This window comes from Lepidochelys olivacea (assembly GCF_965140295.1).
Source record: "Lepidochelys olivacea isolate rLepOli2 genome assembly, chromosome: 12".
Classification (NCBI taxonomy): Eukaryota; Metazoa; Chordata; order Testudines; family Cheloniidae; genus Lepidochelys; species Lepidochelys olivacea.
Window position 1 is genome coordinate 32,543,055 of NC_140422.1, and position 25,766 is coordinate 32,568,820.

General features: G+C 37.3%; 1 protein-coding gene across 2 annotated transcripts in view; it reads left to right on the forward strand.

The window, feature by feature from the left end:
* GAN (gigaxonin) overlaps positions 1-19,336 on the forward strand; it is a 41,028-nt gene extending 21,692 nt beyond the window's left edge. Inside the window, exons 5-11 of one of the 2 annotated variants that reach the window (XM_084645053.1) lie at positions 992-1,113; positions 1,592-1,704; positions 2,924-3,073; positions 4,208-4,344; positions 5,229-5,357; positions 15,365-15,474; positions 17,482-19,336. In XM_084645053.1, the coding sequence (XP_084501179.1) occupies positions 992-1,113; positions 1,592-1,704; positions 2,924-3,073; positions 4,208-4,344; positions 5,229-5,357; positions 15,365-15,474; positions 17,482-17,663 (943 nt within the window). In that variant the 3' untranslated portion in view covers positions 17,664-19,336. The remainder of the gene's footprint in view (positions 1-991; positions 1,114-1,591; positions 1,705-2,923; positions 3,074-4,207; positions 4,345-5,228; positions 5,358-15,364; positions 15,475-17,481) is intronic. The other variant, XM_084645054.1, reaches the window with a different exon arrangement.
* The last annotated feature ends 6,430 nt before the right edge of the window (positions 19,337-25,766 follow it).

Consider the following 25,766-nt stretch of genomic DNA (forward strand, 5'->3'; position numbering starts at 1 on the left):
TGTTTGATCCATTTTAGAATGTCAAATTTCTTCAGTGAATGAGCTACTTAACTTAAACCTCTGAAAATCCATCTTTATTTGTATTTTAATACTTGTTAAATATTTAGCATTATCATAGTCCTTAGACACCATACAAACAAAAACTATTCTAATCAAATTTAATCATAAGTCCACTGATTGGCTGAGTGAGGTTTCTGAGAGTCCTTATAATAGCAGTGTGGTTCCATAGCAAACTTCGGATTAAAACAGTGTTGATAGTTGTTGTGTCTTCGGCTTTCTGCCTCACTTTTTGTGGTGCCATATGCTGGTGTCAGAAAAATTTTGTTCAGACTTGTAAACTGAGTGGGTTTGATGTGAAAGTCCTGAATAAGAATAAATATGGAACACCAAAAGTAACACTTACTTTACAGGGTTTTTTTTTCAGATCAGTGTTACATTTTAATAAAATATCAAATCTCTGCTTTAGCATCAGGACCTACCTGCAGTGCCAAAGTAGATTCTTTGTTTGTTACATTGCAATTTAAGGTGACAATGTCCATTCTCCTTTCCTTTTTCAAGTATTTTGTGGGGTTGGGAGGAGGGAATTGTTCTTTGCTGACCCTGCTCTGACCTTAACTCACTATTGATAAAAACTCAGTAACACATCCTGTTCAGTTACATTTAAAACTCATTCTACTGGGAGAAGAAATACTAATGTTCTATGATAGTATACTCTGCTTTTTATATAAAATTCCTCATTGGCTAGGGCCATATCTAATTACCTTGCATCACATATTCTCCCCACCTCCCTCCCTCTTGCTTGTATGCTTACAAACTTAGATTGTAAGCTCTTTTGTGCTGGGACCGTGTCTTTGCGGTATTTTCCAGATGCACATGTTTATGAATCTATACTTAAAATACTTGATTGAGCAAGCAATTTTAGTGACCCTGCATTGTAAGTATTCATTCATACATATATAAAATAGAACATCTGTATTTCCTCCTTTTTCAGGTCACGGAAACCAACAGCTGTGATGCGATGCATGTGCCCTCTTTATGATCCTAATAGGCAACTCTGGATTGAACTTGCCCCTATGAGTATTCCAAGAATCAACCATGGAGTACTCTCAGCAGGTAAATGACAGCATGTTACTTCAAGCCAATGGAGTGTAAACTCACCAGATTGTCAAAATGGGGTATAGTTTGTAATGTAGTTTGCTTTCTTAGAGCAAGCTGCACTCAAACCTGTTCGTTTCCCCCACCCGCCTTCCCCCAGTTTGCTGCTTTGTTTTGTGAGGATTCCCTCTGATGGAATCATAATTTGATATTTTGTTGGAGTCTGCTGAATCTGTCGCTATGGGAATGTTTTACTCAAGTAACCACACTATAACTTCAGTAGTGTTGCACTGGATACAGCAGTGCTGAATTTGCCTGTAGAGTCTGCACTGGTGGGTTAAACCACAGGGAAAAGTACATTCTTTATCCTTTGCCAGTCTGGAGTTCAATAAGGCATTTTTAGGAACCCGTGATTTCCAAGATGTAGCTCAATGCCCTGTGACAAGTATTGGTGTGACTTCCATTTTAAAATCTTCACATGCACTTTGTTTTACAGAAGGATTTTTGTTTGTACTTGGAGGTCAAGATGAAAATAAGGAAACTCTGAGCTCTGGAGAAAAATATGATCCTGATACCAATTCATGGAGTTCCTTGCCAGCAATGAACGAGGCAAGATCACTATCCAACTGTATGGGGGTTTATTTTTCCTTTGAAAAATACAGGATGGATGGCGTAGTAGTTAGACCACTAGCTTAGGACTTGGAAGATCCCTGCTCTGCCAGAAACTTCTACTGTGACCTTGGGCAAGTCTCTTGGCCTCTCTGTACCTCAGTTCCCGGTCTGTAAAATGATGATGATAGTAATTCCCTACCTAACAGGAATGTTGTAAGGATAAATACATTAAAAGATTTGGAGGCACTCAGATGCTATGTTGATGAGGTTCATATAAGTACCATGGACAGATGGTACTTATAGGATGAAGTATATAGGTCAGACCAATTTGATTTTCCAGCTGCTTGCACCTGATCCAACCAAAGCCATGGTGCAGATTTTTTTTCTTGTATATTTCCTAGATGCCAAGCTTGGATTAGTAATAACTGCAGCTGCTGGAAAACATTGGTTGTTACTGAAGAACTAGCTATGGAGCTGAGCTGTAGAATTCCTTATGAACTCTGGTGGTTGGTTCTGTTCATGAAGTAACCCATTAGAGTTTATTGGCCTTTTAAAAAAAAATGTGTATATATAAAAATAGTATTGAGAATCTAACATGATGAGAGGATTGGACCATGCAGAAGGATGGGCAGGAAATGGGGGCAGAGCAACACATAGATAGTGTCTAGAACCTTATCATAGACTTGCCAGCTTGGCTTCGTGGGTGGGGATGGGGGGGTTCTTTTTTCATGTTTTAGCTGCCATCAAAAAGTGACTATTCCAATTTTTATGAATTTAGGTCCTGAAAGTCACATTTATGGGGTGTTGATTTTTTTAAGCAGGTATGGGATTTTATTTTATTTAAGAAGTTGATTGTGCTGCAGAATTTTCTTCACCATAGGCCTCCTATTAAATAACTTATCCTTGCACCTGAGAAGATCTTAGCATAGCTCTTCTGGTGATGATGGTGGAATCTGTAGCAGTGTTTTTACAGCCTACTTTGAATAAGGTTAGAGAAAACGTGTTTAAAAATACTTGTACTTGTACATGTTCTTATATTAAATTAGAGAATTAAAAGCTTGCTCTGGAGATTGATATTTTGCATCATGACTTTTTTTTTTTAAACAGAGGTGATCTGAGTTACAAACTTCTGCAGGTAGGGCAAGTGTTAAAAATGATTACACAACCATTACTGTTGTAAATATGCTACTACAGTGTTTATTGGTGTCTCCTATAGGCACGACATAATTTTGGTTTGGTAGAGATTGATGGAATTCTGTATATTCTGGGAGGTGAGGATGGAGAAAGGGAGCTATGCTCTATGGAGTGTTATGACATTTATAACAAGACCTGGACCAAGCAGCCAGATCTGACCATGGTTAGAAAGGTAAGAGAACTTTATCATAATTTAGAAAAGCATTATTGTTAAACTCTCTTTTTAAAGTCCCTATTCAAATACTTGCACTGTTTATGTTACAGCTTTTACTTGAAGTGAATATTTCTCAATGAAAATAATATGGGGGTGGAGTGGGGGGAGCAAAGGAGTCTCTCTTCTCTTAATTTATATATCAAAGCAAAATGTTTTTCTAGACCAAATTTTTATAGACTTTGCTGTTTGAGATGCAGTTTGGGTAAACCAAATGTCCTTTTCTTTCCATAGCTTTCATCGTTCCCTTAGATGCAAAATTCATCAATGGTGATTAATTTTAAAATGAAAGAAGGAACCTGTGCTGGGCTTTTTTATGCATGTTGTTTACTTGTTTAATGATACTGCCCTTTCAAAATAATGTAAAATCTTATTTCATTTGGTCTGATCTCTTTTATGTTATTACTAAAAATGAATAAACTTGAAGAAAAACTAGTGCAACTACATCAGTCTGACTAATGAAAATTTGAAAGCTAATATATCCTACAGCTAATTCATTGGCTTTATTTTGTAAGCAAAATGTTGGTAATGCATTTTTGTACAGTCAATACATTTTGTTGAAGAGAACCTCAGGAATCATTGTAAGAAGGTATAATAAATGGAAATAAATGAGTTTAAAATTTAGGCATCACTGTACAAACTGAACTGCAGCCCAATGTGAAAATTGCTTTACCTTCACTCTTGCTGTACTTTTTTTCCCTTTGGACAGAGATTAATAAGCTAACGGACTGTTATTTATGGTTATCTATCCATAATAAGTCTTATATTTTTTAGCTAATTATAAGGGGCAGTTTTAGGGGATACTTGTTCTACTGTTTCTACAGAGTAATTCTAAGTGAAAATGGGGTGTGTAACTCAATGTGAACTTGTTTTCTTTTCTTTTCCAAGCAAATACAAATGTTCTTTTGCTGAAAACTAGAAATTCAGTATTTATTTATTTATTGTTAGAAATTGCTTCCTTACTGCTCAGACTGTGTTGTATTAATGAGACTGGCTGACTACTGAACAACGAATTTATTGCCACTTTTAGAACACAGAACATTGTCTGTTTAAGGTACTATAGATTTCAACTTCTGATTTTTCTTTTTTTTAAAGATTGGCTGCTATGCAGCTATGAAGAAGAAAATCTATGCCATGGGCGGAGGCTCCTATGGAAAACTGTTCGAATCTGTTGAATGTTACGATCCTCGGATTCAGCAATGGACAGCCATCTGTCCACTAAAAGAGAGAAGGTGAATAAGATGCACATGCACATCCAGGTTACAAGGACACTTGTTTATCATTTAAAACCAAAAATTATATGGATTTAAAAACATGGTCCAAACCCACTTATTTTTAAAAAAACTAATCAATTGTTAATGTTAATTTCAGTGTGGCTGTGTGCGTGTCTGACATTAGTATATGTTTACTAGTTAACAGCTGTTTTAACACTAAGGCCCGGGTCATTTGGTAAGTTGAGGCTGTTTTGTGCCATTCTGGTAATGCAAAGCAGCCCTGAAGTTGGCAAAAGTGGCCTGAAGGTGGATTCCGTGTGTCTCACTTAATTGTCGGGTGGTGTGAAGCTGTCATAGTAGCTGCTGCCTCAGATGGAGTGCTGGAGAGGTGGGATGGGAAAGGGGATAGCCAGGGCACCATTGTGTAGGCCCCAGTGATTTCTGGCTGCTGACACAGTCCTTTGGTTCTCCTATTGCTACTGCAATTTAGAGCAGTATTCTCAGACAACTCCATGGTCAAAGCCACCTTTGACCCCCTTTGCTCCGAGAAGCATTGGATACTTCTCAGTTGCAGCTGAGGATCTGTGGCCAAAGATAGTTGTTTCATGTAGACTCCCTATGTTGCAAGAATTACTGCTATTATACAGGATGAAAAACATAAATGGTATTGTGTCAGTATTTACAATTCATACTGAATTTGAACTTAGATCTTTGTCTCCAAAGAGATACTCTGCTGCTCTATTATTTTGTACAATGACTTATGAGCGGTTTTAAATATTACTTCATACTTGATCTAATTCTGCTGAATATGGAAGAGCTAGAGAATTGTGCTAGGGCATGGACAGGGTGATGGGTGTATATATGTTAAATATTCTTTGTTTCCTTCTCCTTTTGGCTCTCAGATTTGGGGCAGTGGCATGTGGAGTTGCCTCAGAGCTTTACGTGTTTGGTGGAGTCAGAAGTCGTGATGATAATCAGGCCAGTGAGATGGTGACATGCAAATCTGAATTCTATCATGATGAGTTTAAAAGGTAAGTAGTTCTAGGAGTAGACCTAGAAAATCTCTAACTCCGCTCCTACTCTTTTTTTTCTCTCCTTGTGGTATAATAGAGCATTGCAGTTCATGTAATTTCTCAACAAATGCCAATTATTCTTTTTCCTCTTACCTCAAACAAACTGACCTAGATATTTCTAACTGTGGTATCAATTTTATCAAAGGAAGTGGCTGTTAGCAAGGTAATGGCTATGCATAATTCCTGGTTGTTCATAACTTACAAGGTCTAATATCTGCTGTGTTTCTTTCCCTCCTTATTTCACTATAAATCAGGAATGTGCTCTAGTTTTTATAATTGTCAAAAATTCTAAGAGTTTCAAGGAGTGACCTGGAGTGGATAGAGGGGATAAAAATGTTCATGTCTCAAGACCTTGTCTTTATATATAAAGACTTGTGGGCTTTCCATTGAACGAAAATAAAATAGTGGGATCGAGGTTGATTTTTATCTCTGAAGATGGAGATTTAAAGTGACATCGTCAACTTTGGTGTGAAAATATTTTATCTATTGTTACAAGTAAAACCGAAGATGACTATAACTGAAATAACCTAAAAGAAAAATAGCTTTTTCTATATTTTTTCCAGTTTGTTTACTTTGTGTATAGTCCAGCTGTCATTGGTGTCTCCTGTTGCTTCCATGGTCCCTTCATATAGCAATAGAGGGGAGAGAGGCTTTGGGGAAAATGTAACTATAAACCAACAAAAATGGCAAGAGGGTTGGGGGCTCAGAAAAGAAAGATCTAGCTTCTGAAATTGTGTTAAACACCCACCCCCACTGACTGCCACTCTTTTGTACTGAAATGCTTCCAGGTTGCATCTGTTTTTCAAAAGTTGTTTGGAGTAGGACTCCAGATCCCATGTTAACATGATAATTTTAAAACTTCCAGCAATGCTGATTGATTCATGTTAAAGTTTCTAAAAAGTTTTGGATATGGATGGGATGACAGGTGAGTTGTTGTCATTGCTTCTTAGTGGGTTTAGTACAAATGTTGATAACTGGCAATGGTTTAAAAATTCTTCCAAGGATGCCACTTTTGGGCAGAGACGTTAGATGAGGAACCACAGTAGATTCTATTCAACTGAGTAAAGCTACAACTATTCAGCAGTTACAATGATGGGTTTCTTTATAGTAAGTTTTGGTATTGACTCTTGTAAAACTAGTAAAGGAAAAGGCAAATTAGTAATACTGTAACTGTCAATGTTAATTGAACTTGTCAAATTTTTAAAGAATATCTCTCAAGACTATAAGGTCTCTTTCCCTCCCCGCAGAAAAAATTTAACCTTCACTTCCATTTTAGTCATCATCTGGGCCAGGATTTCAGACAATAGCCTCCGTGTCTTGCAGATGCCAATAACTAAGAGTGCATTTAGGGACCTGGACTTCTAAGCATCTTGAAGCACAAGTGTAAAATTATGCTAGGTTTATTGGTGCCTGCAAAAATGGAGAAGTGATGAAGACCAAGATAAAAATTTGGCCCATAGTCCAGAAGTAAATGATGGTAATATTCCAGCTTTGTAACACTTGCTTCCTGTCTTGGATGGTATGGTAGCTTCAGTAACCAGAGCTAGAAGGGATAGTATTTTTTTTTAAATGCTGTTTACCAGAAGAGGGTGCTATATTACCATGTAATATTTTAGTTGAATAAATCTTGGTAATGAAGATTAGCAGTCATTGAGTATTTCAAATACATTCAGAATGCTGCATAACTTGAATATAGTTCATCTTAGTCATTAAAAGCATTTTAGAGTCCAGTGAAGTTGTAACTATTGCAGTCACATCTATTTCAAAAAGACTGTATACAAAGAGGCTGCATTTTAAGAAACAAAACACTTTTTATAGTGTCTCAATAGTGCTCATATTCTCTGAAGAAAGATTGCTGGTATAATGAAGTGATCTTGTTACTGATATAATACAGTGTGTGTTAAGTTTCAAAATGAAACAAAATGAGGGTAAGTTGGCTGTCACTGGAAAAACATGTAAAACTCATTTTTCTCATCTAATTCAGCCTTGTCATTTCCTACTTTTCATTACTTGAATTTGAGTGGAAGGCTGAAATTTAAATAATTGTTCAAATCTGTGGATAATGTATTCTAATAATAATAAAAAATATCTGTACTGCTTTGCTTGGAGTACAGAATCTTCTACTTATGTCCTATAAAAGATATGCTTTGTTATATACATCATTATAACTTCATTAACACTCTGCTGAGCATGAGTTTTGAATTAAATGAGTAACATTTGCTCCTCATATTACAGAATGATTCAACAGTATGTCATTACTATGATATACACAAATATTAAATCTTTACCTGTTTGCCGCTAATTAATCCGTCTTCTCTTAACTGCATAGTAGTTTGTCACTGGACAATTTACTTGTTCCCATAGTAGGGGAATTGTGAAGGAAACTGCATGCTTTGAAGATGTCCCTTCAAAAAGGCTTCCCTTATATAAAGGAAGAGAAAACACATCTCGGATCCCAATACCATTAGAAAGGCAGTGCACTTCAAAATTTGTGTCTAGTTAAAATGCATGGATGATATTGGAACCACTTATTTTCTGACTAAAGCTGCAGTGGTGTTGGTGTGTATGCATGTGACTCACAGCTATCCAGAGTGTTAAGTTTAAGGAAATATAATTGGGATTTTGCCTCTGTGTTAAATGGAGGAGCAGAAATGAGATTAGTGCATAATATACATACTTTGGGAGGATACTTACAAAAAACCTTTTGGACTTTTCCTTTATCTGTTGATTTTTGTGTATTGTACCACAGAGAGCCAATTACTGTTGTGTAGACAGCAACTAAATGTTTTCTGTTCTCTGGCTTTCACTTGTGATGATAGCAACATCCCCTTCTACAGTTTGCTGCATGAATAAACATCTTTAGACTATTGACTGGAAGATTCTCACGTTCTCATTGATATGTTCATAGCAGGAAATCAAATTGTAAGTGGGCCCCAAAAATGAATTAAAACAACAACAACAACAAAAACTTTGCCTGTTTTGGCCCAACAGCTCTGAGAGAAGCAGAAAAACGACAGCTGCTGCATACTTGCAGATCGTGGAGATTTGAGGTTAGTTACAGGTAGCAGATGCTGGAATAGTCTGTACATTGTCATGAAGTACATCTCCTTTGTGAATGGAAACAAATTTTTCTTAATAAATCCCCAGCTGTCAACTCAGCCATTTGATATTAATATTTATTACTTATATAGCAACATATATGTGCCGATTATCCAATCCCCTTCTTATATCCCTCACCCCTTCAGTAGCATTCCAACTCCTGGATCTTGTTACTTGAGAACTTGGGCCTCATTTTGGTTATCTGATCTGCACAGGCTCAAGGGTGCATTGGTATGGAAGCAGAAGGTATGAACTGAATTGCAGGAGCGAGGCCTTAATTTGTTAATGCCTTTATCTCACTCTGACAATAGGCTGCCACATATGGTTTTAGTGTTCATAGTTTTCCCTCTGCCCCCACCTAAATTACTATCTTTTTCTGTTATTACAAACTCTTATAATGCCTAGCAGTTTGCCTACATCTCTTCATACCAGATGAGGCATTTTTAGAAACAAACGTCTAAATGTTGAGACCTGTACAAAACTTAATTATAAGGACCATTAATAAAATAGCTGTCAGAGCTTGTAAAGGGAAACAAGGTGGAGTGTCAGCATACACTATAATATGATGTGGACAAGATTAAATAGTTTTAGTAGTCCTCATGACGTCTTAAGTGTTGCTCTATCTGATAATCTCACTTTTTAAAATTCTGCATCAGTTTGGTTTTGGAATGATCTTGCATCTAGGCGTATGAATTTGACTGACAATATGTCGGTAATGTATTTTGCTCTCCAGGCCTCTTGAGATCGTTCTATAATCCACGTTGTTTGAGTTCGGTTGTGAACTGTATGTCCTAGTTAAAACAGTTTGGATATATTTAGATAGCTTTAAAGGAAGTTTGGAAAAGATGGGGTGGAGGTGGCTTTAAGATGTAGCACCAGACTTTGTGTCTGAACTCTGAAGACCCACAGGTCAAGGCAACTCAGTCTTTCATGCCTCCAAAGTTTTATCTGATGAGCGACATCCAGCTCACCCTGGTGTATCAGGTGTGGGGATGGAAGAATTTGGATGATGACTTTAAGCAAAGATTTTGCCTGTTTAATGTCAGTATTGGGGATCCTATGACTCCATTCAAAAACGTACAGAGTGGCCCATAAGAATTCTGCATTCCTCCAACATATAGTGCCACATTCTGTGAGAAAACTGACTTCCTGGCTCTGCCCTCAACCCCATAAACTGCTGCATAGCACTGGTGCTCTGTACACTGGATTTGAGATGCTTTGATAGTCTTGGGGTTGAGAGGCACTATTAAAATTTGTATGCATTTTTTTTTGGCTGTTTTAGAAGTGATGCCTTGTTAAACTGAATTTTTTAAAATGACTGACTAATTTCTATAATATTCCAGTATTTGATAGAGAGAGAAGCCTTTAAATAGGATGTCCAGATTTTTTTTTATTTTATTTTTTTTTAATTTGCAACAAAATTTATAACCAGAAACAGAAAAATGCTCCCATGAAATGTACCAGGATACCTTCAGTATCAGTAAAGGAGATATGGACGATGCATGAAGTGCTGTCAAATGTATAAAGTAAAATTGAAAATAGACACTTTTTTTTATTTGTAAGGATTGTGTTCACAGTAGGTACACACTTTAGACAGTGTATTTTTCATGTAAACTGCTGTATTCTGTCTCTGTACTTCACTTTTAATTCAGAATTAGAACGCTTACCAATTCTTATTATGAATTCCAGCTGTTTGGGCCATGTCTTAGTTGTATTCACTTATTGCTTTAAAAAAAATGAAAAGCTCAAGTGTCCCTCTCCCTCCCCCGTCATCTTCAATGGAGATATACAAACATATGTTGTTAGTCTTACATGCCTTATCTATCAGCTCTGTCTACAGTTACAAAGGAAGCTGTCGCCGCCTCTTCCTTCAGTTTGATTTCAGCAGAACGATTTACAGAAAATAAGTGCACAAAAGAGTAGCCTTACAAAAGAGTACTTCGTAGCTCTTGCGTATTGTGAACTTCTCAGTACAGTATAGTTGCATACTATGCAAACAGCAGGCAAATAAGCAACCTACAATAAGCTGGAATTGAATCAAACTCTGATGAAAAATGACCTCTTGCCCTTCCTGTTTTTGTTGCTTCCTTGCTTAACTGTTAGAACTGCTGTAATCATTTCTGAAAAGTTTGGCTATTTTTTAAATACATAGTTTTCATGAGCAATTACAACTTCGATTATTTCTGTTTTTGGTTCCAGTCCACACTAGAAAAGCTGTTGGGCTCTCAGCTAGTTTTAGGATCACATAGGCTCATAATCCGTGAGTTCCTTGTGTAAATGAACCCAAAAGCTGAATTGATTCACGTGATTTCCCAGCACAAACTGACGTCAGGTCCATTAAGAAAGAACATGTTTCCAGTGGAGTTGTGAAAAGTTCTCACGCTTCTGCATATTCAGCGTACCTTTCTGTATTGGTATACTTCCTAGGGTTGCCAACTTTGGTTGGACGAATTCCTGAAGATTTCATCACAACGTAATCTTTAATTCCTGGAGACTCCAGGCCAATCCTGGAGGGTTGACAACCTCAGAACTTCCTCCTACTCAAAGTAGTCTTATTTTTTATTAAAAAGAAAAGGAGTACTTGTGGCACCTTAGAGACTAACCAATTTATTTGAGCATGAGCTTTCGTGAGCTACAGCTCACTTCATCGGATGCATGCTGTGGAAACTGTAGCAGACTTTATATATACACAGAGAATATGAAAAAATACCTCCTCCCACCCCACTGTCCAGCTGGTAATAGCTTATCTAAAGTGATCATCAGGTGGGCCATTTCCAGCACAAATCCAGGTTTTCTCACCCTCCACCCCCCCCACCCCCCACAGATTCACTCTCCTGCTGGTGATAGCCCATCCAAAGTGACAACTCTTTACACAATGTGCATGATAATCAAGTTGGGCCATTTCCTGCACAAATCCAGGTTCTCTCACCCCCTCACCCCCCTCCCAAAAACCACACACACAAACTCACTATCCTGCTGGTAATAGCTCATCCAAAGTGACCATTCTCCCTACAATGTGCATAATTAAGGTGGGCCATTTCCAGCACAAATCCAGGTTTTCTCACATCCCCCCACCCCCATACACACACAAACTCACTCTCCTGCTGGTAAAACCCCTTCAAAACTGACCACTCTCCAAGTTTAAATCCAAGTTAAACCAGAACATCTGCGGGGGGGCTAGGAAAAAACAAGAGGAAATAGGCTACCTTGCATAATGACTTAGCCACTCATTATTTTTTATTGTAAATCAAATTAAATTCCCCTTCCCCCCCCCCATTTGCCTTTTATTCACATTAAAATTTTTGTCAGTTTATCTAGATCTAATCCAGAATGAGATTCTCGGATGTAGTGAAAATATTGGTACGTGCATTCCTTGCAGTAGGTGGAAGCAAAAATGAAATCTTAGAATCTATGCCTTCATGACTGTCCTTTAGTAAGGGAGATGGAAGAGACCCAATGAAGCGGCCCTCCTAAAGTGTCTGCTCTGTAAGGGGTTAGCTGATGGTAGACGGTTGCTCTCCTGCCCCACATCTCTTCAGCTGCAGCCATAAATGACAGCTATAACAAGATCTGGTACTTTCTGCAGAATCCCCTTCATTCAGGCAAAGAGAAGTAAAATTGCCAAAAACAGTAAGGGGTTGTTTCCATACAGCTCCCACGGGGGTACAGAAGGGAAGCAGTGTGTTTGCAGCAGGGGGTGTTTGTCTGTAAAACTCTCTCTTCCTCTGATTCACGAGATTGTAACCCGCAGGGCAGCGTGAACACAACTATTCTGGTAGGCTTCACAGTTGAACTTTTCTAGAGTGCTGTGATAGAAGAAGTTGTCTCATGTTGCCTTTCATTGTGAATGTTGTCCTTGGGCTCCTGCAGAACTGGCAGTGGTTTTCTCCCTATACACAAGTTACATTGTGTATGTGGTTTGTTAAATAATGCGAGATGCCCAGATGTTGTACCAGTTGGTGCTAGATAAATGAATAAAACCCCACCATCTTAAAGTAAGACTGCAGTGGTGAATTAGACTGAAAAGTCCTTTTTCCAGGTTATAGTGATTCACTGTGAGTTTCTATGGGAACTAGAGTGAGCAGCCACAAGCAGAGTAATTGGATCTTTCGTAAATTTCAGCTGATCTTGAAACCTATACTTGTAGACTTGAAGGGACCCGATAGGTTGTATCAAGTTAACTTGGGGGATGGAAAGAATCAGGCAGAGCAGATATTTGTACCCACCTTTCATAAAAGTTTTGTGTGAGGGGGACTAGGGCATGGGAACCAACTAAAAAACCCTGCCTCTCTCTCTATACCATACTACCACAGCTGAGATCAGTGGAAGCACTCAAGCTGGAGCTTCGCCTGGTCCGTAGGAGGGAGCTGTTGGCAGGCTGTTCTCTGTAAGGGCGGGCCCCATGACTTAACATGGATGGATAAGTAAATTGTAAACTTTCAAGGCATGCTCGAAAGCTCATCATCTTAAGACAACACTTGAGGAAGGCTGATGTGGTGGGGAGTGGGAATGCAAGCTGGAGGAAAGAAGTCCTTCACTAACATTAGTCTCAACTGTAGTTGGACATGCTGGTGGGGGGGTTTATATACATAAAAACACATATTATTTATATACATAAAAACACATTTTATACATATCACCACCAGATCCCTGGAAAAGGTAGCAATTACAATGTGTATTACCTATGTTGCCTGTAAACAGTGGAAAGACAACTACCATCCATCCTGTAATAATTCAAATGTTTCAAATCAACTAGGGGAACAATAATGTAGTTATTACTCTATCAATGAACCTTCTATAGACAAACCTCAGTATTGCATGACTGCCTTGCTGATGAAATCAATGTAATATATACATGGCAGTTTAGAACTAAAATTATGAGTTTTAAAAGGGTGCATTATTCAAGGTGAAGTGATGCAACAACTGTTGATGATGATAAATTCTGAGGTTTCTCAATTGTGCCGCTACACAGCTCTTAAGTTTGAACAGCTGTTTCCATTACAAACCCATTGTTTTCAGGGATTTATAACTGTTCTATAAAAATTTACTCTGGATGAAACTTGGAATGCAGCGTAGTGTCCCAGAAGCACTTTTCTAAAGATATTTCCAAAGTAGTTTGAGCCCATTGAACAGTCTCAACACAGAGAAAGATACTACAGTTTTTTAGCAAACTAACTTGTTTACTTTCCCCCTCCTTCTCCCCCCCCACCCCGGTTTGAAGGTTGGGCTTCTATAAAAGGATGGATTTTAAAACAAATTATTTACAGCATTAGCACTGACCCTGGTAATGCACTGGTATGTTTACCAAGGTGTTGCAGACCAGTGGTGATTTAGAAAAGATATTTTGGAGAGATTAAGTGACTTGTCCAAAAGAATACAGCCCAAGTCTCCTGACTTTTAGTCTTGTACCTGAGCACAAGACCATCCTTTCTCCTTGTTTTAAACAAAGTATGATGCTATTTGCTTGTTTTAAAGATATAAATCTGAATGTACTGAACCGTGAGACTGGAGTGAGCTTCTGTCATACAATACAGAAAGCTCAGAGCAAAGTAGAAATGTAGGCGTCTAATTCTTAGTTTTAATCAGCCCTTACAAATCTTTCGGTTTCTTTCTAAAATAACTTATTTGTATATCAGCTTCCCATCAAATTGACTGAGTTGAATCAAGAAAGAATTTACTTTTGAGTAATGAATGGGGATGGAACAGGAATACAAAAAAGTCGGCAACATCTGTGGGGATATTTTTCCTTAAATCTCCAGGCATTTTATCCAAAATCTTCAGGACTCCTGTAAATTTTTTTCCCCAAAAGTTCTTGTCCTTACCCATATTGTCCTTTATGGCCCTTGTAAGGTTACTTTTAAGTAGTCTTGATTATTCTGCACTGAACTGTAAATAAAAGTATATCAGCATCTGTAGAAATGTGGCAGGAATCTGTAGATATTTGCTTCAAAACCATGGAAGAGGCAATTAAATTGGCAGCTCTGTACTTCAAGTATTTACAATCAGACAACTGTATAAACCAGTCTTGTCAGCATATTTGTTGTGAATGCACATTAGTTTTCTGGCTTGCAAGGGTATTTGTAGGAACAATTGGTCTTCTTCAGTCAGTAAGAAAGTCAGACTGCCATGGTGTTGAAGATGGAGGATCCTTTTAATGAGAAAACAGCTGTGATTCCTAGTATTTCAACAGGGGTGGAAACCAAACAGAGCATGATATAAAATTGGAAAAACTGTCTTCCTCTCCGAAAAGGCTAGACATTTCATTCACTTACCAAAAATCCTCAAGCACTCTGAGTGTCTACTCTCCTGTTCCTGGTTTGAAAATAAAACTCATCAACTGCTGCATACTTCTTAAGTAATAATTTACCTCTGACGATGACTGAGTAGGACTACAAGTTTGGCATGAGAATTTTAGGGGGGGAGATACTGGTAACAAAAACATAGTATAAGAGCTTACTATTTCCTGTACTGTGTCCTAAAATCAGCATAGATGTAAAAGCAAGTATTAAAGACTGAGACTTTTCAAAGCTTGCTAAAGTCTTGTCTACCCAGGGAAATTGACCGGCATAGCTGTTGTGGAATAAGCTATTTCAGAATAACTCTCCATGTGGAATTCTGGAATAACGTCCACACAGGGAGCTATTGTGGAATAACTAAATAGCTTATTCCACAATATCTTTGCTGATCGACAAGGACTAAGGAACTTGGATGCCCAGTTCCCAGTGAGAGCCTCTTTCTAAAATGTCAGTTTGCATGATTTTGCTTTCGTTTATAATTGGCAAAACTGTTTTGTCGAAAAGCGTCTGAGTTTTTAGCGCACAGATCTTGTCAATAATCATGTACAAAATTTTTGCTTTTTCTTACAGATGGATTTATCTAAATGATCAGAATTTATGCATCCCAGCCAGTTCTTCCTTTGTGTATGGAGCTGTACCTATTGGGGCCAGTATTTATGTCATTGGAGATCTTGATACAGGTTAGAATCAGAACTAGTAACTTCAGGTTGCTTGTTTTCTTCTAATTTTCTTACGTTTTAAAATTATTTAAATTGACTTCTTAGAATAAAAGAGTAAGATTTTTGTATTTTGGTCCAAGTTTCAAGATTTTGAGTCACATTGTGCTCTTAGTTGCCATTGACCTTGGGGGTGGGGGAGTTGTTATATTAAATTGACAGATAACGAACAGCAGAATTTAGCCTTTTGACTGGGAATCCTATGTTTGTGTTTCTGAGCACCAACACGATTTAAAATGCCCCAGAAGATTTCAGAATTCTTTTAGGATATTTTGGTTGATTACTGCTGCTAAGGTTAGGAAAATAGACCAAGGCTAACAGCAAGTTCTTGGATTTGTGTGTACAATAGAGAAGGAACCTCATAACTGTTCCTCAAAATCATTGTCATTGGTATGTCAGCAATTTGGTGCATCTGCTTAGCCTACAAATTGAGTAACAATAATAACTCATAGCAAGATTATGCTGTGGAGATTTCTGCAACGATGTCATTGCTTCTTTGCACTAGTAAATGTTGCTAAGAGAATATATACCAAGGACAATCACCGCACATTTGAAAGAAAGGAGAGCAATGAAGTTATGTAGGAAACATTTTAGAAACTAGTGTTACAAGTTTACCTCTTCAAGATAGGTTTCAGAGTAACAGCCGTGTTAGTCTGTATTCGCAAAAAGAAAAGGAGTACTTGTGGCACCTTAGAGACTAACACATTTATTTGAGCATAAGCTTTTGTGAGCTACAGCTCACTTCATTGGATGCATACTGTGGAAAATACAGAAGATGTTTTTATACACACAAATCATGAAAAAATGGGTGTTTATCACTACAAAAGGTTTTCTCTCCCCCCACCCCACTCTCCTGCTGGTAATAGCTTATGTAAAGTGATCACTCTCCTTACAATGTGTATGATGATCAAGGTGGGCCATTTCCAGCACAAATCCAGGTTTTCTCCCTACCCAGACTCCAGTGAGAGACTGCTGAATTGGAATTAATTTGCAAACTGGATAGCATTAACTTAGGCTTGAATAGAGACTGGGAGTGGCTAAGTCATTATGCAAGGTAGCCTATTTCCCTTTGTTTTCCTACCGCTCCCCGCCCCCCCCCGACGTTCTTGTTAAACCCTGGATTTGTGCTGGAAATGGCTCTGACACACAGAGCTGGCATAGTTGCCAAGCAAATACTAAGAAATCTTTATAGTAGTTTAAAGAAAGAAGAGCAGGTACCCATGGCACTTCCAGTAATGATTAGAGTGGGATACTGGTCTTTGAAACATTAAAGAATTAGTTCATTACATCCATATAGGATATTGATTTGTACATCCACAGAACATCTCTTTAGCTTCTGAAATATATGGACCTATTCCTTACTTGTGGTGAATGTCTGACTTTGTTTTCTACATGTTTTTTCAAAGGCCTGTATTATAATTCTTTGCTTTGGAACTTGCCCAAAATGATGATCTGTCACAACAGAAACTAGGTGTCATATGAACACGACATACATATTTTATTCATAATTGCTAAACCTCTTTTTCCCAGATGTTCTCTTTCACATGGAGTGCTCCATCTTCCAGCAAAGAACCCATCCCACTGGTGTTTTGAAATCCTCAAACATTGTAGCTTCTAAAATTGGCATTGCCTGTACCAATGTTTGGAACTAATTACTCTCGATGTCACCTACCTCTCTACTGGCTCTTGAAAGATTTTTAATTTACTTTCATAGCTACCTATGTGTAACTGTGAAAATTAGGTAAAATGGGTCCCAAATTTGTTGTTGCTCTTTCCTTTGTTTTGTTCTTCTAAAACAAGTTTTTCTCAGCTTTTCTTTTGAAAACTTGTCTGCCAACATATTCAGAAATTGATCAGAACAGTTTTTGTTCTTCCATTTGGTCTGGAAATATATTGGCATCATTAGATTTAAATTGCTTGATACTTTGTAACTGAGTGTACAATGAATTTCTGTTTTTTATTTAACTTTAGGTACCAATTATGACTACGTTAGAGAGTTTAAAAGGAGCACAGGAACATGGCACCATACTAAACCATTATTTCCATCAGACCTTCGCCGCACTGGCTGCGCAGCCTTGCGGATTGCAAACTGCAAGCTTTTCCGACTGCAGCTTCAGCAAGGATTGTTCCGTATTCGTGTTCCTTCCCCATGATTAGTCCTGCAAAAATGGAGGAGATGGGAAGAAACCTAACACAGTCCACCGTAACATAGCTTTATATAAGGAAAAACAAAGCTATTGCAACTGAAACTTACATTATATGCTGTGCTTTGGTATGGTATCTGTTTTTGTTTTTGTTTTAAAATGCTTAAAAACTTGAGTCTCAGCTCTTGTTTGGGGGATAAATAGCTCTATATTAAACAAAAAAAATACCATGACAAAGGGAACACCTTCAGTCCTAACTATCTAAAAAAGTAAACTACACTAATGAGGGAGTTCCTTGCGTCTGAAGCAGGAAGGAATGGGTAATATAACAAATTGTATCGAAAAGTAAAAAAAAAAATTTAAGGTGCATTTCCCCTGAGGGGAATTGATAAGAATTAGCATGCTGTCTTCGACTGGATAGCTTTAATACAGATATGCTGTATGAAAATCAACCTCTCTGGTATACTGCAAGACTGTTCTTCATCTGAATCGGTTCAAGGGAGATGTTGGTCATTGCACCTTTATTTCTAGCCCTTCCTCACTAGTCAAGGTCTGTGCCTACAAGGGTGGAGGTGTACATATGTTTTTCATTCATTTCCGATGTTTTCATTCCTAAGGATCTTTTAAATATATTTAAAATTGAACTAAGAGTTACAATATATTGTAGATGTGTAAACTGTTTTTCTACACTGTGTCATTCAAATGCTCTGAAGATTCCGTGTATTGGGGGTGGGCCAGCATGCATTCTTTGTGTGGATTTTGGAAGCTGCAATGAGTGAAGTAAAGGGAAGGACTGAGGCGTAGAATATGTCACACCTTTACTGTGGCTGGTAAAGGAATGCAGCACGAGTCGCTTTTCTGAGACAAATAGGACTCCTTTTCCCTTCAGATCACTTAAAAATCACTGCACGTTTGCAGTGTTGAGGATGTGTATTTGTGCAAAAGGGGAGAAGGAAAGGTGGGGCATTAAAAGGGATATATATGTATTGTGGAAAACTTGATTTCAGGTTCCTGTTTTAAAGGAAATTGTACAGGCAACTTATATTGGGATCAGAAGCTGGTTTACTTATCATTTCTGTGCTAAGGTTTTTGGCTTTGAAAGCTTGTTTTAGAATTCAGTTGTAGTGAAGAATTTGTCTTATGGCTTTTTCCTTTTAAGTCTTGTTACCACTGCGAGTAATATTTAATTGAGTTATGTTAGTACGAAAGATCTGCTGGTAGAACACACTTTACCTCATTACTTAATTTCATTTTTGTTACTTGTGATGGGTGACACACAACACTACTGAAAAACAAAAGAAAGAAAGAAGAAAAGGGGGGAGGGGAAGAAATTGAGCTGGAAATGCAGTTGAAACTTATCCCTATCTCCACCCTAAAAAGACTCTTCTAATACTTTGTAGTGTTGCCGGTTCTATTACAAGACACTGTTCTTTCCACTCGGAAACTTTGAAGGACCTCAATCAAAAATCAGTGGGCCAGGTTTTGCCCTCAGTTATTCACACACACAAATCCAGATTAACTCCTTTGATCCATCCAAAATAATCTTCTCAAATACAGGCCACAAATAGAACAAAATAGCTAGTGTTCAACTATCTAAATTTTCCTTAATGAAACATTCCAAGGCTTACTAATTTTCATCATCATTCTGTAATGTTAACAGAATAATCCAATTAAATCAATAACTGCAGGCAGAATTTAGTCCATTGATTTTTTTTTTTTTTGTAATGCTGAAGTGCTGCAGAATCTGAACAGTATGTAGTAACCTATTTTTAATCACTATATTTTTAATGGTTTTGTACACATTGCGGTAGAAATTTACTTGACTTAGTATTTGTCTTTAAATTTGTTATATTCTTTATTACAAAAATATAAACCTCTGTTTCCATCTTCAGATTTTTTTGTTGAAAAAGTTTTGTAAAGATTTCCACTTTTTATAAATTAAAGGCTTATGGTAAAATGTTCAAAATCACATAAGTTCTGTTTTCAAAAATGATTTAGGCATTTAGGAGCCTAAGGCCTGGTCTACATTTAAAATTAGATCAACCTCGCTATATTGCATAGTGCTGTGAAAAATTGTATACATGGTACAACATAGTTAGAGGTTGACCTAACCCCAGGTGTAGATGCAGCTAGGTCAACAGAAGAGCTTTCTGGTGACTTGCCTCGTGCTTCTCAAAGAGGTAGATTAGCTACATTGACTGAAAAATCCCTTTTGTTGATATGGGAAGCATCCATACTATGGCACTATAGCGGCTGTGTATAGACATGCTCTAAGTCTAAAGAGCCTAAGTACCCAAGTCACTTTGAAAATGAACTTTGGCTCCTAAATAATTTAGATGCTTTTGAAAACTTTAGCTAATATCTTGCAAGAAATACCTCCTGAGAACTGAAGTTAGTGAGAGCAAATGGTATTCATCACCCAGCAAGACTGGGTAGTAAATACACAAAATAAATTTAAATAAATCACAAATTCTGTGTGCTCTGGCCATGTTTTATGGTAAAAGTTAATAAGTAAAAGTTAGTTTACATTTAACAAGGTAAAGTAGGATTAACATTAGGGTTATTTTTGGATTTTCTAAAAAAGGAAAATTAAAATAATTGTCTTGTGTAGCTAAAATACTCTGTTGGATTTGACAGAGGAGTGTAAGCAACTTATTCTGAAACACCTACACACTTTAAGCATGTGAATAGTTCTATTAACTACTGCAGGACTGGGGCCTAAATTTTTTGAACCAATAAGTGTACATTTAAGTGTACAGCTAACTAACTTCCTGTGTACACAGTGCATGCGTTAAGGAAAACATTCATCACGCATGCTTAGTATGCAGTTTTTAAATGGTCGTGTCTTAATGAAAAGTATTTATTGTAAACTCAAAGGCCTCAGTGAGAATTGTTTGGGTCAAGTTTCAAACTTCAGCCATTTTTGTATTAGCCCTATCTTTAAAAAAAAAATTGAAAATGGTAATAGTGGTGGTTTGCGTTGCTTTCCCTTAGGTTGAACTTTACAATAAATAAATGAAAAGAGAATTTTGTTCACTTTACCAAAAAAATGCACCTTAAGGTGGAGGCTAGAGTTGAGAACTTCAGAATAAAATGTGAATGTTTTGGAAAGTTATTAAAATAAATAAATAAAATAAATAGGGGTTAATGGTTCTGCAACCTTAACCATAGTGGGCACTGTCCTATTCCTGTTTTAAGAGTGTAAGCCTGTGGCTTCTTTGCCAGAGGGGTAGAGGGCATGTTCAAAAACAGAAATAACTAGTATAGTGCATGGTTTCTGGTAAAGTTTTGCTTTGAGGACTCTGGCAAAGGCTAAGGAAAGATCCACCTGGCACCTTTTCCTCCCCAGCCAACCAATGTGGCTTCAGTATAGTAACCAGTCTCTGGTCTTTTAAGCCTGGGAATCCAAGTCTATTTCTACACATTGGATAATCATATGGGAAATTTGTGCTGCTGAACATCCAATGCTAGATTGGATTTCAAATTCACCACCTCTTTGCTTGTTTACCCTTTGTACAGCTCTAGTTAAGAGTCCTCTGCTTAACTATAGCAAAACAGGTCATTTTTCCTTTTAATATTTTACCAGCAACAGCACATGATTTATCCTGACAATGCCATGTCAACTTTGCTGTCCTCAATCAAGTGACTTGCAGTAGCCCTGAAGCTCTCTTTAAAACTAACAAGAAAAGATGAATCTGGAAATTAATCCCAATTTTTAAAGGCTTATTTATTAATCACTGCAGACAAACTTTGTCCTGTGTGCCTGTGGAATCCTAATACTCAAAAGTGTGTTCATACACTGTCTTATGAGTTGGAGTTACCACTGAAAATATAAAAGGTGGATATTCATCAAAGCTACAGCAGCACTTGACTTTTACCTTTATGCATTGGGTTCCCCTTCCAAAAAATCCCAGACAGTTTCATTTCCAGTAGAGATGTTAGTACAGTAATTTTTTCAAAAGAGTTCAGTAGTAGTAGTATTTAATTTTTTTGCAATATTTCTTGTGCTTGCATGTCTTGGTAATTGCACAATGGTACAAAAGTGAATTTTTACGTTTTAAGTGCAGTTTCTTGATTTGGTAGTTCCATAAATATACAGTCTGTACAGGATGATTGTTCATGGTATTATGTATTTGCCATACACGGTGTGGTATGCAATAACAAAAGGAAAGCTGTTATAAGTGCCAAACTTTTGGTTTTCTCTGTATATACAGATAATACACTACTCTTCTGTTGCGGTACAGGGATATTTAAAATTCACTGTGTTAAAAAAAAGTGATTTTTTTTGTAAAATAATGCTTCTTTTAAACACTGTAAATCTCTTTATTATTTTTAATACTGTTCTGCAGGTTTTTGTTACTGTACGTTGCTGCCTTGAAACATCACTCCACGTGATGCGTATGGTCACTCTGCTCTTTATTAGGGCACTAGTTACATGCATGTAAATAAAAAATGGCAGCTGACAATAATAATATTTAGATAAAGTGCAATTCATTTTAACTAATCTCGCCCGCAGAAAGAAGGTTGTGTCTCAGGTTAAGTCACAGCAAATGTGAGTTTTAACAGGGACACAGAAGTACTCATAGGCTACAGTTCCTTATATTGTAACCAATGTGTATTTTTGTGCCACTCTCAATGACACTTTTCAAGGAGTTTTGTGTTGTTTAATTGAATTTAGGATCAGGATATTTTCTGTTCTTGACATATTAAGCATTCTGTCTGGATTTCTCTTAACTTTATTTTGTTCCTGAGCTGCGTGTATAAATTCTGACTCCAGGGTTCATTAGATATAAATTTATTTTCAATTAGAATGTACTGATTCTTGGTTAATTTGCAGGATTTTTGGTGCTGTTGATGTTAAACTGGTGGCAAGTGTTCAGCTCTAGACAGACATTAGTACTGTAACTTTTTTAATGTTTGCCATCCTCTTGCTTTATTAGTGTGATTAAAAGCTTTCTTTACCAGGTAGGGTCCATGTTTCAGGAGCATGCTACATCATAAAGGAAAATATACATATATTTTGAGGCACAGTGTTTACTTTTGTAAGCCTTGCATCTGGGGTTGCCAATTTTGGTAGGACATATTCCTGGAGGTTTCATCACATTACAGATTAATCTTTAATTCCTGGAGACTCCAGGACAATTCTGGAGGGTTGGCAACCACACTTACATCATTCATCTAATAAGATTTGGGACCTGATTGCTTTCAGTGTCCATTGACTTGAAGATAGCACTTGGCTCCCTGTAGGATTTAGTCCAGGGGGTGTATAAATATAAATATGCTTTACTTCAGAATGCACAAGCAAATGTTCTAAGGTCTGTTGGTAGGTTGGGCCTTTTGAATACACAACCTATCTCCAAAACCTCTGTAGGGTGTGATGTTAAATTTCATCACTCTAGGAAGAACCACTTGTTTACAGACAGTACTTACTAAATGCTATAATAACATGGCAGCCCTACTGAGTTTGGCAAAATGGCAGATGACATTTCTGTAACTTAATAGTTGGACTAGTTACCAGTTTTTAAATAAAATCTAGATTAATATATGCTTTAAGACCTTTCCAAGTGCCTAATTAAACCGACACAAAGCTTTCTCTGTTATGTAAAATAGGGACTATGGTAATAAATGCATTAAACCATAAGGCATTACCAACAGGTGAGGTACTTTAACTTTCTCTGTGATTTGAATCCCTTAAATTTTCTTGGCAAACCTAAAATAGGTAGCTTGCATGCTACTTATAAAAATTAAATTACCATACATGTTTAAAACTAAGGGGAAATTGTACCCAATAATATTTGGAGATCAGCTGAAAGACCATGTTGTAATGCCTTAAAACAACTGGAAGGCTGGAACTTTTCAGCATAATAGCTTATATCTTGTTGCATGGTATCTTTTATATTCAATTCCAACCAGGACGAGCATGTGAATACCAAATACGTCTGTCACAGAGTTGCTCAGACTGTAGATGAATTATGCCATCAGCTAGGTATGGCCTTCTCATTTAATAATTAAATGAGATCATATTGAGACCTTTTTGGTGAAGGGAAGCTTTCTTCTTATCTCTAGAAGAAATTCTTACCTAAATTATTTCTTCAATGATCAGTTATGAAAATGTAAATATGTGAGGAGGGGGTTTTAATTATACATAGTAAGTACTTCTAAATCTGATTTCCCTTCCCTCTCCAAATCAGTGCTAATGTTAATGTATTTTTTTAAAGCTGTATTTAATTTAAATCCAGTTTGGGGGCCTGATTTTTCAACCAGGTCCCAGCTCTGTCACTGTTTTTATTGATGTAATCTTGTGCATGCACATGAATACCTGTGTTTGTTTAATGGCACGCTAAAAACAATTTTTTTGCACAAAATTGCACCTTTAAAATCAAAGACCATTGCTGAAAATCTGGGTCTTAATGTGCAATAGGAAGTAGGCTACAACATATTTATCATTCGCTGTTCCTGAGTTTCTCTCTCTTTAGTGAATTCATGTTTGAGAGCTCCGGCTAGGCAGCATCTGTTTGTTTTGATTAATTTATTCATGGAGCACAATAGGAAAACATAGATTCTAGCTTAAAGGTAAGAAGTAAGCTGTGTCACTTATTGCTTGTATTAATGGTTTGAGTTTAAAAAAATGTAGCACTAGAGTAGCAGAAAAATACCTTTTCAACCTTTTGTGGTTAGAATAAGAGCTGGTAAATGATAAATGCTTTACAGACATATAAGACTTTGTTCCCCAAAACTTGGAACAAGAAATTTACTAACTTCCGTTAAGGTTGTATATTGACTAAGAGCCAGCAGGAGTACAAAGAAGGATGTCTGGTACAGTAATCAAGTTGTACTGTACTAAGGTAGCATTCATTAAAGCACTTGTTACGGTTTCAGATCATTTTCAGTAGAAATCAAGAGATGCAGTCACATGAACAAATGTTTTAAGAATTAGTGTTAAACTTTTTAGTTGGTGGCTCTAACACACACACAGAATAATTTGTGGATGATCTGCTAAAATACAGTTTATCCTTATTTTGGGGCAAAAAAAGGGCTAATCTTCAGCCCCATTTGAGTTTAATTTTTTTCCTGAGGTTCCAAAACCTAGTAGTTTTTCTCCTCAGACCTGGAGTTTTTTGTTTTTTTGTTTTTTGTTTTTTTTAACACTAGAGAAATATATTTCTCATTGAGACTGGATAGTATTATACTGAGTAGTGCAATATTGTATTGATACTTAAGTGCATTTGATTCAGACCTTACATAGTACTAATAGCGGGCTTTTAAAATGTCATTAATATTAAACATGAGAGTGAGGAGGGAAATATCAAGCTCCAAGAGACAGACACGCACGCTTAGAGTCTTGTGGCATGCCAGGCAAAGGGCCCATAAATTCTGGCACACGTGCTGCCTCCTTTGCAGCTCCTGGCATTGAAACCATGGCTAGAATGATCCAGTGCCCCAGTAATCCTAAACTGCCAGAATGGCCTCTAGGGGCCTGACCTTGTAGAAATCTGGCTGCAACTGGCTTCTTTTCTGACCCTCTCCTCAACTGCATCCATCACGTATTTGACACAGCTAGTAATTTGGGCCTAGAGCTCACTCTGCAGTGTTAACGACCAATTGCCTAATCAAGGGGCAGAGGATTTGCAGACCTCTGTTGGAAATCCAGAGGGGCAGCTTTCAAATCCTTATGGAATCAGAGGGTCACAGGTCTCCCGCCATTCTTGTGGAGGGCCTGCTGTTTAACTACTTCCTGCCCTCTCCATTTTCTTCCTTGCTAGCACCATGGCTCTGTTACTGCTCCAGCCCAGTTTTGATCCCTAAATTTGCATGGAACTGCACGGAATATGTCACAAACAACTCTACTTTTGTATACACTGGCATTTTGCTACTGGCTAGCATCAGTACCAGGCAACTTAGTTGAAACAATAGTAAAGAATAAAATTGTCAGACACATAGAAGAACATAAATTGTTGGGCAAAAGTCAACATGGTTTCTGTAAAGGGAAATCATGTCTTACTGATCCATTAGAGTTCTTTGAAGGGGTCAACAAACATGTGGGCAAGGGGATCCAGCGGACATAGTATACTTAGATTTCCAGAAAGCCTTTGACAAGGTCCCTCACCAAAG